Here is a 13,664-nt window from a genome sequence, read left to right as displayed (position 1 = left end):
TTTTTGAGGAGCATTCCACTGAGGAAAAGGAAGACAGGGTGGAGGTTATCAGTGATGTCATAAAATCCATTATGGAAAAATGGAATGAGTGCCACGATTTTTTTGAGAAGCACCACCCCAACATAACGATGAATGATAACGTGGTCTCGCATTTCCGGAAGGTTATGCAGTGCAGGAAAAGATAAACGACATTGGACAGATTTTTCAGCAAAACTGAGCCTGCGACTAAGAAACAAAGAAGGGAGGAAACCCCTGAAGGAGATCTCCCCAATGTCCTTATGGAGGGGGACTCTCCCTCCAAACAATAACTGCCTCCCACCCGCCTTCCTCCATGCCAGAAGTCATCACAAGCAAGGTTCGCGTTTTCTCTCTTCATACTGTACTGTACTTTCATTATTTTGTGGTTAAAAAAAAAAAAAGTTCAGAGAGGATTAATCAGATTTACCTTGAACCCTATGGGAAAATTAGCCTCAGTTCACGACCATAGTCATTTCACAAATTAAGTTTGTGAACCGAGGTATCACTGTATAGTCAAAACTGACGGAGGGTCTAATCCCTAATCCAAAATGAAATTGGAAAAAGAAAGAGTTTTTTTTTTGCTTTTACATACACTTTAGGGTGCAGGAAGCATGACTACTCCCAGAAAAAGGTCACATAACCCAGGAGGAGGTAAACACTTGCAGTGCGTTAGCCAGCTTTTCCATGCCCAAACATCAAAGGAATTATAATATTGCTCTACATACCAAAGTCCTCCATCTTAATGCTTTGCAGAAGATCATCTCTGATTGGATGTTTTGCCTTGAAGCAGAGCCTATGGATGTTGGACGGTGTGTCATCTCCAGATAGAGTGGTGAGGTCAATACAGGTCACAGCCTTCAACAGCCATGCGGCCTGCAGGAATAGCACAATTACAATCACACAACATGCCAGCCAATAAGTAGCTAAACATCTCAGAGCACCCCAGCCAACTGACATTTTTACAACGACCCAGCCAACTACAGTTAATTTACCTGCCAGTCCTTCTTTACAGTTCGACGAGTCTGAATCTGCTCTGCCCGGCGGAGGACAGCAGGGTGATTGACCCGAACTCTGGAGATCCAGCCAAGATCTGGAAGAAAGGTGGACATGTTTTTGGTTCAAGAATCTCTAGAAATAATCTATTTACAAAATCTGTATAAAAGGATTTATCTAGGACAATGAAAAGCAGCGAAGTTGTGTAAGCAAGGGTACTTTCAATCATTTATTGCTCAGCCGAAATATCTGTACACCAGATAGTGGCAGAAGACCCCACCGGCCGTGCTACGTGCTCACTGTATGGGGGACTTTAGTAAAATAATTAAACTATTAATTTCCTTCCTTTCCAGCATAATGGTGAACTGGTGATTTCTGTCTATTTTAGCATTTTCTGAAATGACCCAAAATTCTGCAGTTCATTCAGAATGCTAAGCCACTCCTGGATTGACTTCAATCGACAACGCCTGGCATTGTGCTAGAAGTTTGATACAAAAGGAGCAGAATACAAATCTTAAAGTGTTTCATCATCCTCAGCACACAGTCCCCGGAGATAGAGGTATACCGATGAGCCCCTTAGCAGCACGTCCTTGTCCTTGTTCTGGGCACAAATTCAAGCAATGTCGTATTTGTAAGGAAAGATGAGGACGATGACAGACAACAGCAGGGAAAAGACACAAACGAGCTTAGAATTTATTAACCAAAAAAGATCTGCAAAACATTTTATAGGACACCGTGAAGCAAGACTGCACACTGACCTCACAAAAGGAAAAACTTGAAGTAAAGGAACTTTGATGGGATACTAATGGCATAAATTTATATAACATCTGATCTGAATATTGCAGATTATTACTGACACATAAGGCCAAAAACTGGATTTATAATAAAATGAGATGTCAATAGAAACATTGTTCACATTGCTAATAGAAAGAGCGTGATAACTAATGTGGATCACAAGGCCCATTTACTGGAAGAGAGAGCAAACAATCCCCATGACTTAACCACACAGTCACTGACCTTTCACCCTGCAGATAGTTCTAGTACAAACCAGTGACCGGTCACCCTGCAGATAATCCCAGAAACAGCCAGTGACCAGCCTACCTGCATTTAATCCCACTACACAGCCAGTAACCAGCCACCCTGCAGATAATCCCACTACACAGCCAGTAACCGCCCACCCTGCAAATAATCCCAGTATGCAGCCAGTAACCGGCCACCCTGCAGATAATCCCAGTACACAGCCAGTAACCAGCCACCCTGCAGATAATCCCACTACACAGCCACCCTGCAGATAATCCCAGTACGCAGCCAGTAACCGCCCACCCTGCAGATATCTCAGGACATTACCCAGCTTTGTGCTCCTCCTTTGCAAAATACCCAGCTCTGTACCCTCTCCTCCTCCATAGTGATATATACCTAGCTCTGTCTCCCCCTTCCAGAATGGTACATTTGTGCCTTTTTCCCCCTCCTTTGTAGTGGTACATACCTATATCTGTTCCCCATCCCCCTCCTTCCTTAGAATGATACATACAGAGCTTTGTGCCTGCTTCTTCCTTTATAGTGATACATATCCAGTTCTTTTCCCCATTGTGTCCACTATATTGATACAGAACAAAAGATTTTCACTATATTGATACATACCCAACTCTGAACCTAACCTCCCGAAACATACCCAGATCTGTGCTCTCCTCCTCCCCCAATGCAATATATACCCGATCTGTGCCCCTCATCTCCCCCATTGTGGTACACAGCCAGCTCTGTGTCCCCTTCTTTAGAATAAGACATACAAAGCTCTGTCCCCCCCCCCTCTTCCGCCATTTTGATAAATACTTACTGTAGCTCTGATCCTTCCTCCTGTCACAGAATGGTACATACCCAGCTCTGTGCCTTTCTCTTCCTTCATAGTAGTGCATACCTAGTTTCCCACCTCTGCACACCACATACGTGCAGGGACACATGCAGCCAACACCTGGCATGTCGCACACAGTTCCCCCCACTCCACACCTCCTGCGTGCGAGGTGCCAGGATATCAGATCCCCTGCTGTGGCCTGTGTGTGAATCTCCTCATGCCAGGCACAGACTTTCCTCCCCTAGGCACCAGGGTCTAGCAGGAATAGCGCACTCTTCCTAATGCGCTGTGTCCTGCTGGAGACAAAGCGCTCACCCCTGTCCATGCACCTGATGTGGCCTTATGGGAAGGGGCAGAGCCTATTGCCCAGGTAATCTGATGCTAAGCATCAGGTTGCCTGGGTTGGAGATTGCAACCTGGCTCAGGTAATGGGAAGGGGCAAACAGTAGGCAATCTCTCTCTGCCAGTCTCCTTAGATGGGCCTCCAGAAGCTGCCTCTAGCTCACATTGCCCAGTCAACTCTCTGCCTGTACCCGCTGCCCAAATTTGTGGCCAGGGTACCCAGTGCTCCTCTCCCTCTCTTTCTGGACCAGCTTACACCTGCCTGGAACTTGCCTCCATGGACCATCCTGGACAAGTCCTCTATCACACAGGCAGCTACCTGGAACTTTCGGGCATCCTCGGTGTGAGACCTTGAACCTTTTTATATGTGCTGTGCCATATTGCCACTCTGAATTATTAAACCTTGCTGTGCCATATTACTGCCCTGGGGATCAGTTCCCCTTTGCCACCCTGCGGACTATCTCCCTGCACTGTGACGTATATTGCTACCCTATGAACTGTTAATGCATACTGTACCGTATTACTGCTCCATGGACTGTGTACCCTTGCGGTGCCATACTTTTGTCCAGTGGACTAGCTCTATGTGCTGTGCCCTATTGCCACCCCCATTTACCCACGCTCCCCAATTAGTGCCTGCACATCTGGTGATTTGCCTCTGTGTGCTCTCTCTCTGCATTTCTAGTTTGTCACACCCCCAGCTTCTTCATAGTGATACATACCCAGTTCTGTGCCCCCTTCTCCCCCAGACTTGTACATATACAGCTCTGTGCCCCTTTCCTCCTCTTCTGTAGGAGTACATACCAAGCTCTGTGCCCTATCCCCCTTCTTCCATAAAATGGTACATACCTAGCGGTGTGTCCCCTCCTCCACCGGAATGGTATATACAGAGCTGTTCGCCCCCCTCCTCCGGAATGGTATATACACAGAGCTGTCCCCCCCTCCTCCTCCCTTGGAATGGTATACACACAGAGCTGTTCCTCCCCTGGAATGGTATATACACAGAGCTGTCCCCCCCCCCGCCCTCCTCCGGAATGGTATATACACAGAGCTGTCCCCCCCCCCCCCTCCCCCGGAATGGTATATACACAGAGCTGTCCCCCCACCCTCCTCCCATAGAATGGTATATACACAGAGCTGCCCCCCCCTCCTCCTCCCCCAAAATGGTATATACACAGAGCTGTTCCCCCCCCCCCCTCCTCCTCCCCCAAAATGGTATATACACAGAGCTGTCCCCCCCCTCCTCCCCCAAAATGGTATATACACAGAGCTGTCCCCCCCCTCCTCCCCCCCCAAAATGGTATATACACAGAGCTGTCCCCCCCCCCTCCTCCGGAATGGTATATACACAGAGCTGTCCCCCCCCCTCCCCCGGAATGGTATATACACAGAGCTGTCCCCCCCCCCTCCTCCCCCAGAATGGTATATACACAGAGCTGTCCTCCTCCCCTAGAATGGTATATACACAGAGCTGTCCCCCTCCTCCTCCTCCCCCAAAATGGTATATACACAGAGCTGTCCTCCTCCCCTAGAATGGTAGATAAACAGAGCTGTCCCCCCCTCCTCCCCCGGAATGGTATATACACAGAGCTGTCCCCCCCCCCCCCCCAGAATGGTATATACACACAGAGCCGTCCCCCCCCCCTCCTCCTCCTCCCCCAAAATGGTATATAAACAGAGCTGTCCCCCCCTCCTCCCCTGGAATGGTATATACACAGAGCTGTCCCCCCCCCCCCAGAATGGTATATACACACAGAGCCGTTTTCCCCCCCCCTTCTCCCCCAGAACAGTCCCACCCCCCTCCTCCCCCAGAATGGTATATACACAGAGCTGTCCCACCCCCCTCCTCCCCCAGAATGGTATATACACAGAGCTGTCCCCCCCCCCCAGAATGGTATATACAGACAGAGCCGTTTCCCCCCCCCCCTCCTCCCCCAGAATGGTATATACACAGAGCTGTCCCCCCCCCCCTCCTCCCCCAGAATGGTATATACACAGAGCTGTCCCCCCCCCCTCCTCCTGACCCAGAATGGTATATACACAGAGCTGTCCCCCCCCCCCTCCTCCCCCAGAATGGTATATACACAGAGCTGTCCCCCCCCCCCCCTCCTCCCCCAGAATGGTATATACACAGAGCTGTCCCCCCCCCCTCCTCCCCCAGAATGGTATATACACAGAGCTGTCCCCCCCCCCCCCCTCCTCCCCCAGAATGGTATATACACAGAGCTGTCCCCCCCCCCTCCTCCCCCAGAATGGTATATACACAGAGCTGTCCCCTCCCCCCCCTCCTCGCCTAGAATGGTATATACACAGAGCTGTCCCCCCCCCCCCTCCTCCCCCAGAATGGTATATACACAGAGCTGTCCCCCCCCTCCTCCCCCAGAATGGTATATACACAGAGCTGTCCCCTCCCCCCCCTCCTCGCCTAGAATGGTATATACACAGAGCCCCCCCCCCCCTCCTCCCCCAGAATGGTATATACACAGAGCTGTCCCCCCCTCCTCCTGACCCAGAATGGTATATACACAGAGAGCCGTTTCCCCCCCCTTCTCCCCCAGAACGGTATATACATAGAGCTGCCCCCCCCCCTCCTCCCCTAGAATGGTATATACACAGAGCTGCCCCCTCCTAGAATGGTATATACACAGAGCTGTCCCCCCCTAGAATGGTATATACACAGAGCTGTCCCCCCCTAGAATGGTATATACACAGAGCTGTCCCCCCCTAGAATGGTATATACACAGAGCTGTCCCCCCCTAGAATGGTATATACACAGAGCTGTCCCCCCCTAGAATGGTATATACACAGAGCTGTCCCCCCCCCCTCCTCCCCCAGAATGGTATATACACAGAGCTGTCCCCCCCCCCGTCCTCCCCCAGAATGGTATATACACAGAGCTGTCCCCCCCCCCCCCTCCTCGCCTAGAATGGTATATATACAGAGCTGCCCCCCCCCCTCCCCCAGAATGGTATATACACAGAGCTGTCCCCCCCTCCTCCTGACCCAGAATGGTATATACACAGAGCTGTCCCCCCCCCCTCCTCCTGACCCAGAATGGTATATACACAGAGCTGTCCCCCCCCCCTCCTCCTGACCCAGAATGGTATATACACAGAGCTGTCCCCCCCCCCCCTCCTCCTGACCCAGAATGGTATATACACAGAGCTGTCCCCCCCCCCTCCTCCTGACCCAGAATGGTATATACACAGAGCTGTCCCCCCCCCCCCTCCTCCTGACCCAGAATGGTATATACACAGAGCTGTCCCCCCCCCCCTCCTCCTGACCCAGAATGGTATATACACAGAGCTGTCCCCCCCCCTCCTCCTGACCCAGAATGGTATATACACAGAGCTGTCCCCCCCCCCTCCTCCTGACCCAGAATGGTATATACACAGAGCTGTCCCCCCCCCCTCCTCCTGACCCAGAATGGTATATACACAGAGCTGTCCCCCCCCCTCCTCCTGACCCAGAATGGTATATACACAGAGCTGTCCCCCCCCCCCCCTTCTCCTGACCCAGAATGGTATATACACAGAGCTGTCGTCCCCCCCCCCCCTTCTCCTGACCCAGAATGGTATATACACAGAGCTGTCCCCCCCCTCCTCCTGACCCAGAATGGTATATACACAGAGCTGTCCCCCCCTCCTCCTGACCCAGAATGGTATATACACAGAGCTGCCCCCCCCCTCCTCCTCCTGACCCAGAATGGTATATACACAGAGCTGCCCCCCCCCCCTCCTCCCATAGAATGGTATATACACAGAGCTGTCCTCCTCCCCTAGAATGGTATATACACAGAGCTGTCCCCCCCCCCTCCTCCTCCCCCAAAATGGTATATACACAGAGCTGTCCCCCCCTCCTCCCCCGGAATGGCATATACACAGAGCTGCCCCCCCCCTCCCCCCCAGAATGGTATATACACACAGAGCCGTTCCCCCCCCCTTCTCCCCCAGAACGGTATATACATAGAGCTGCCCCCCCCTCCTCCCCTAGAATGGTATATACACAGAGCTGTCCCCCCCTCCTCCCCTAGAATGGTATATACACAGAGCTGTCCCCCCCTCCTCCCCTAGAATGGTATATACACAGAGCTGCCCCCCCCCTCCTCCCCTAGAATGGTATATACACAGAGCTGCCCCCCCCTACTCACCCAGAATGGTATATATACAGAGCTCTGTGCCTTCCCCTTCATGGTACATACACAGCACTGTGCCCCCTCCTTATAAATATTAGTACATATCCAATCTGTGCCCCCTCCACACCTTTAAGGTACACACTGCCCCAGAATGGTACATACTCAGCTCAGCAAACACCCCCTTCCATGTTGGTACATACCTAGCTCTGTGCCACATTCTGCTACTTGTGTGCACCCTCCTCCTTCATAGTAGTACATACCTAGCTCTATCTCCACCCCCAGAATGGTATATGCCCAGTTCTGTGCCCCCTAAATGGTACATACCTAACTCTGTACCCGGGTTCCTGCCTCCTGACATGATGCCGATAAAAGTAAGCCCACAGAGAGCCGCCCCTTCTCCAACCAATCAGAGCCGTGAATGCTCACGTGACCGACTTCTTCCAATCCGGGCCCTGCAGCCCCATCCTCCTGAGCTCTGTACGGAAACATATGACTCTCACTGACTACGAGCCATGAGACAGGAGGTGACACGTGACCTGACCAGGAGATACAATGTATAAAGAACAGAGGTGACAGGAGATACACAACTGTCAGCTGTCTGCTCAGCACTGACATGTAGCCTTTCTTTACATAATTGACATCTGAGGTCAGTGCTGTCAAACCCCAGGGAACAACACCTGTATGAGAAGCCTCAGATGGAAGCTGCTGTCCCCAGCTACATGTTGGTTTGGGGGTAATGATTTGATCAGGAGTGAGGCCACCTGGTGATAACAAACCAGACTGCTTATCAGCAGCCCCCTATCTGACCTTTCTCCAGGGGTCTTCAGTCCTGTGATGTCACAGATCCTTTACTTCCTCTGGCACCCCAATGCTTCAGAGAGCAGTGCCACATAATGTCATGACTTTATTCTTTCTGTGGGTGGGGGGCGGGGCATGGACACCCCAGGATCACAAGAAATGGGTTGAGTAATGCTGGATGTCATGCAACCTGAGAGGAGGGGAATACTGCAGCCAGAGCTGCTTTCTAATAATGTGGTGCTGGGGACTATATTTGTTCTCTTTTTTTAACCACTACCCACCCAGGCCAATTCTGCCACTTCGCTCCTACATGTAAAAATCATTATTTTTTTTTTTTGCTAAAAAATTACTCAGAATCCCCAAACATTATATATGTTTTTTTTGTTTTTTTTATCAGAGACCCTAGGGAATAAATGGCGGTCGTTGCAACTTTTTATGTCACACAGTATTTGTGCAGGGATTTTTCTTTGGAAAAAAAAACTGTTTCATGAAATAAAAGTGTAAATAGTAAAGTTAGCCCAATTGTTTTGTTTAATGTTAAAGGTGGTGTTATGCCGAGTAAATAGATACCTAACATGTCACGCTTTAAGATTGCACACACTTGTGGAATGGTGCCAAACTCTGGTACTTAAAGTGGTTGTAAACCCTTACAGATCACTTTTTCCTACAGGTAAGCCTAGATTAAGGTTTACCTGTAGGTGCAAGAAATATCTCCTAAACCTACACAATTTAGGAGATATTTGCAAAAGACCGGCACCGATGTCTACGGTGCATGCACACTGAGCGTGCCATTTCTAAGGGCGATCGTGCCGTTAGTGGCGGCTCTCGCATGCATGCGCTGGAGTGACGTCATCACGGCTCCAGGCAGTCACAACGCCAGAGCCATGATACCCGGAAGTCACTCTGGAAAATATGGCGGCGACGGAGGAGGGGAACCAGGGCAGCTTCGGGGGCTTCGATCTCAGGTAAGTAATTTATAATGAGCTAGTATGCTATGCATACTAGCTCATTATGCCTTTGTCTTGCAGGGTGTTTATTTATTTATTTTTTTCCAGAGGTTTTACTTCCTCTTTAAAAATCCTCATGGGCGACATTTTAAACATTTTTACAGGGTACCTCTTTAAAGTTACAGAGAAGGTCTTGGGCTAGAATTGTTGCTCTTGCTATAACGCACATGGCAATACAATGCACGTGTCATTTGACGACAGTTTACATATGTTTGCTTCTGTGCGCGAGCACGCGGGGACGGAGGTGCTTTCAATTTTTTTTTAATTCTTTATTTTACTTTTATTTTTAAACTTTCTCTTTAAAAATACTTTTTTTGATCACTTTTATTACTATTACAAGGAATGTAAACATCCCTTGTAATAGGAATAGTGCATGACAGGTCCTCTTTATGGAGAGATGTGGGGTCTATAAGACCCCAAGTTTCTCCTTCAGGCTGGAAAGGCTGAGATAAAAAAACTCTCGTCCTTTCCAGACGCGTCCCCGGCATTGTTTACTTCCGCCAGCCTGGACGTGATGTCATAATGTCGCACCCGGGCCTCCAAGGGTCATAGAGATGACTGGGGACCATCTGGTTACCGGAAATATCTATACTCAACTTCCAGGGGCGACCAATTCATTCTCCGGCTCGCCGATCGCAGGGGTGAGCCGGGAGAAGCACCAGAGGGCAGCGGCACCTGTAGGAACGATCAGGTGGCTGAACTCCCACTATGATTGTTCTTACAGTGCACAGAATCGCTGGCCGAAAAAGATGATATCTGGATTATGCCTGTAGCTGCAGGCATCATTCAGATATCCCCACTCAAAGTCCAGGACATCATATGACGGCCTACGGGTGGGAAGTAGTTAAGCTGGGTTTAGGTTCAGTGTGAGCGGTGTTAAAGATCAAATGTAAGGCTCCTTTCACACTGAGGCGCTAAAGTGCTAAAAATAGCGCCTGCAAATCGCCCTGAAAGAGCCGCTCAATGCAATCCAATGTGATAGCCCAGAGGGCTTTCACACTGGAGCGGTGCGCTTGCAGGGCGGTCTAAAAAGTCCTGCAAGCTGCATCTTTGAAGCGCTGTAGGAGCGGTGTATTTACCGCTCCTAAAGCGCCCCTTCCCATTGAAAACAATGGGAGAACGCTCCAAACCCGCCTGCTTTGCAGGCGGTTTTAACCCTTTTTCGGCCGCTAGCGGGGGGGTTAAAACCGCCCGCTAGCGCCGCTAAAATGACGGTAAAGTGGCGCTATATTTACATATATTTATGTAAAAACATAATAAAAGTCATTGACCTGACCAAAAACAAAATAAGCAAGTGATCATTATCTGACACCTTATGCTGGATATGTGCAAAATCCCCCCCTCCCCCCCAACTGCTAATGCTATAATTAACCCCAAAATCCCCATCTGTATATTTCATGCAACACTGTGCTCAAACAAAATTAAAATATTTTTTTTCACACAAATAGAGCTTTCTTTTGGTGGTATTTAATCAACTATGTTTTTTTTATTTTTTTGCGATATAAACAAAAAAGGACAGAATACTTTCTGCTATAAAACAAGTCCCAATAAAAAGTAAAAAACAAAAAAAGAAACAAAATTCTTCATAAGTTTTGGCCAAATTGTATTCTGCTACATTTCTTTGGTAAAACAAATCCCAATAAGTGTATATTGATTGGTTTGAGTGAAAGTTATAGTTCCAACAAACTATGGTATATATACTGACATTGTTTTTTATACTATTAATGGTGGCAAACAACAGGGCAGCCATCAGAAATGTTAGGGCCCCTTACACAGCTTTAGGCCTGGGCCCCCCCAGGCCTGACCACCAATATTCCCAAGGGCCCGCCCACTGACCATCCCATCTAATCACAGTGGTGTAGTGGTTAGCCCTTTTGCCTAGCAGCAAAAGGGTCGTTGGTTCGAATCCTAACCACGACACTACCTGCCTTGAGTTTGCATGTTCTCCCTGTGCCTGTGTGGGTTTACTCCAGGTTTCCTCCCACACTCCAAAGACATGCTGGTATGTAGGTTAATTGGTTCCTGTCTAAATTGGCCCTAATATGTGTATGTATGAATGTGAATTAGGGACCTTAGATTGTAAGCTCCTTGAGGGCAGGGACTGATGTGAATGTACAATGCGTACGTAAATTGATGGCACTATATAAGTACCTGAAATAAATAAATACCACGAATCCTTCAGTGCACCCACTTTTATTTTAACACTCTTACAACTTAATATATGAAAATGAAGATTGTATTCCAAGTCATCAGTGCTTTCAAGATTAAGTGAAAGGAATTATATTTTGGACAAAAACTGCCATAACGACTAGGTAGACTCTTTTGAGCAGGACCCTACACTAACCCTAACTGCACTACCTTTTCAATGCCAACCCCCCCCCCCCCCCAACTATCCTCTCCTAGCAGATCTAAGAAAAAAAAAAATCTCACACCTGTACCCACTCAGCCCCCCTCATACCTGTATATACTCAGCCCTCCTCACACACCTGTACGCGCTCAGCCCCCCCTCACACCTGTACCCACTCAGCCCCCCTCATACCTGTATGTACTCAGCCCCCCTCACACCTGTACCCGCTCAGCCCCCCTCACACCTGTACCCGCTCAGCCCCCCTCACACCTGTATGCACTCAGGGATCTGTAGGGATAGGCGAAAGTGATATATTTGTTGTAAGGGGAAGCTCTCAGTGGGGGGCATCTCCAGGCTTCCTGTGAAATATGAAGAGGGACGTAAGCCTCTATGGTCAAAATAGTCACCTATATGGTACATGCCCCTATTCAGCCACCAGCCATACCTGTCAGGTTGCAAACCCAGTGGAAATAGGGGGTTGCCAAAAAAGGGGGCTGCTGAGATATGTGAAGAGTGCAGAGGCTCTCCTGTAGCATACAGTCAGGTCCATAAATATTGGGACATCGACACAATTCTAATCTTTTTGGCTCTATACACCACCACAATGTGTTTGAAATGAAACGCTCAAGATGTGCTTTAACTGCAGACTTTCAGCTTTATTTTGAGGGTATTTACATCCAAATCAGGTGAACAGTGTAGAAATTACAACAGTTTGTATATGTGCCTCCCACTTTTTAAGGGTCCAAAAGTAATGGGACAGAGTAACAATCATCCATCAAACTTTCACTTTTTAATACTTGGTTTCAAATCCTTTGCAGTCAATTACAACCTGAAGTCTGGAACGCATAGACATCACCAGACGCTGGGTTTCATCCCTGGTGATGCTCTGCCAGGCCTCTACTGCAACTGTCTTCAGTTCCTGCTTGTTCTTGGGGCATTTTCCCTTCAGTTTTGTCTTTGGCAAGTGAAATGCATGCTCAATTGGATTCAGGTCAGGTGATTGACTTGGCCATTGCATAATATTCCATCTCTTTCCCTTAAAAAATTCTTTGGTTGCTTTCGCAGTATGCTTCCGGTCATTGTCCATCTGCACTGTGAAGCGCCGTCCAATGAGTTCTGAAGCATTTTGCTGAATATGAGCAGATAATATTGCCCGAAACACTTCAGAATTCTTCCTGCTGCTTTTGTCAGCAGTCATATCATCAATAAATACAAGAGAACCAGTTCCACTGGCAGCCATACATGCCCACGCCATGACACTACTACCACCATGCTTCACTGATGAGGTGGTATGCTTTGGATCATGAGCAGTTCCTTTCCTTCTCCATAATCTTCTCTTCCCATCACTCTGGTACAAGTTGATCTTGGTCTCATCTGTCCATAGGATGTTGTTCTAGAACTGTGAAGGTTTTTTTAGATGTTGTTTGGCAAACTCTAATCTGGCCTTCCTGTTTTTGAGGCTCACCAATGGTTTACATCTTGTGGTGAACCCTCTGTATTCACTCTGGTGAAGTCTTCTCTTGATTGTTGACTTTGACACACATACACCTACCTCCTGGAGAGTGTTCTTGATCTGGCCAACTGTTGTGAAGGGTGTTTTCTTCACCAGGGAAAGAATTCTTCGGTCATCCACCACAGTTGTTTTCTGTGGTCTTCCGGGTTTTTTGGTGTTGCTGAGCTCACCGGTGCGTTCTTTCTTTTTAAGGATGTTCCAAACAATTGATTTGGCCACACCTAATGTTTTTGCTATCTCTTTGATGGGTTTTAGTTTTTTCAGCCTAATGATGGCTTGCTTCACTGATAGTGACAGCTCTTTGGATCTCATATGGAGAGTTGACAGCAACAGATTCCAAATGCAAATAGCACACTTGAAATGAACTCTGGACCTTTTATCCGCTCCTTGTAAATGGGATAATGAGGGAATAACACACACTTGGCCATGGAACAGCTGAGCAGCCAATTGTCCCATTACTTTTGGTCCCTTAAAAAGTGGGAGGCACATATACAAACTGTTGTAATTCCTACACCGTTCACCTGATTTGGATGTAAATACCCTCAAATTAACGGTGAAAGTCTGCAGTTAAAGCACATCTTATTCATTTCAAACACATTGGGGTGGTGTATAGAGCCAAAAAGATTAGAATTGTATTGATGTCCCAATATTTATGGACCTGACTG

At 48.3% G+C, this 13,664-nt stretch overlaps 1 protein-coding gene across 5 annotated transcripts in view; it reads right to left on the bottom strand.

Moving 5' to 3' along the window:
- The window catches only part of DERA (deoxyribose-phosphate aldolase), a 38,803-nt gene extending 31,007 nt beyond the window's left edge, over positions 1 to 7,796 (bottom strand). Inside the window, exons 1-3 of one of the 5 annotated variants that reach the window (XM_073621355.1) lie at positions 7,659 to 7,796; positions 1,011 to 1,108; positions 744 to 891 (exon numbers count right to left, since the gene is read on the bottom strand). In XM_073621355.1, the coding sequence (XP_073477456.1) occupies positions 744 to 891; positions 1,011 to 1,108; positions 7,659 to 7,692 (280 nt within the window). In that variant the 5' untranslated portion in view covers positions 7,693 to 7,796. The other 4 variants (XM_073621357.1, XM_073621353.1, XM_073621356.1 and 1 more) reach the window with 4 other exon arrangements.
- Positions 7,797 to 13,664: the final 5,868 nt, after the last annotated feature.

The sequence above is a fragment of the Aquarana catesbeiana genome, linkage group LG03 (assembly GCF_042186555.1).
Source record: "Aquarana catesbeiana isolate 2022-GZ linkage group LG03, ASM4218655v1, whole genome shotgun sequence".
Classification (NCBI taxonomy): Eukaryota; Metazoa; Chordata; class Amphibia; order Anura; family Ranidae; genus Aquarana; species Aquarana catesbeiana.
Note: the sequence above shows the minus strand (reverse complement) of the source record. Positions and strands in the feature narration are given on the sequence as shown.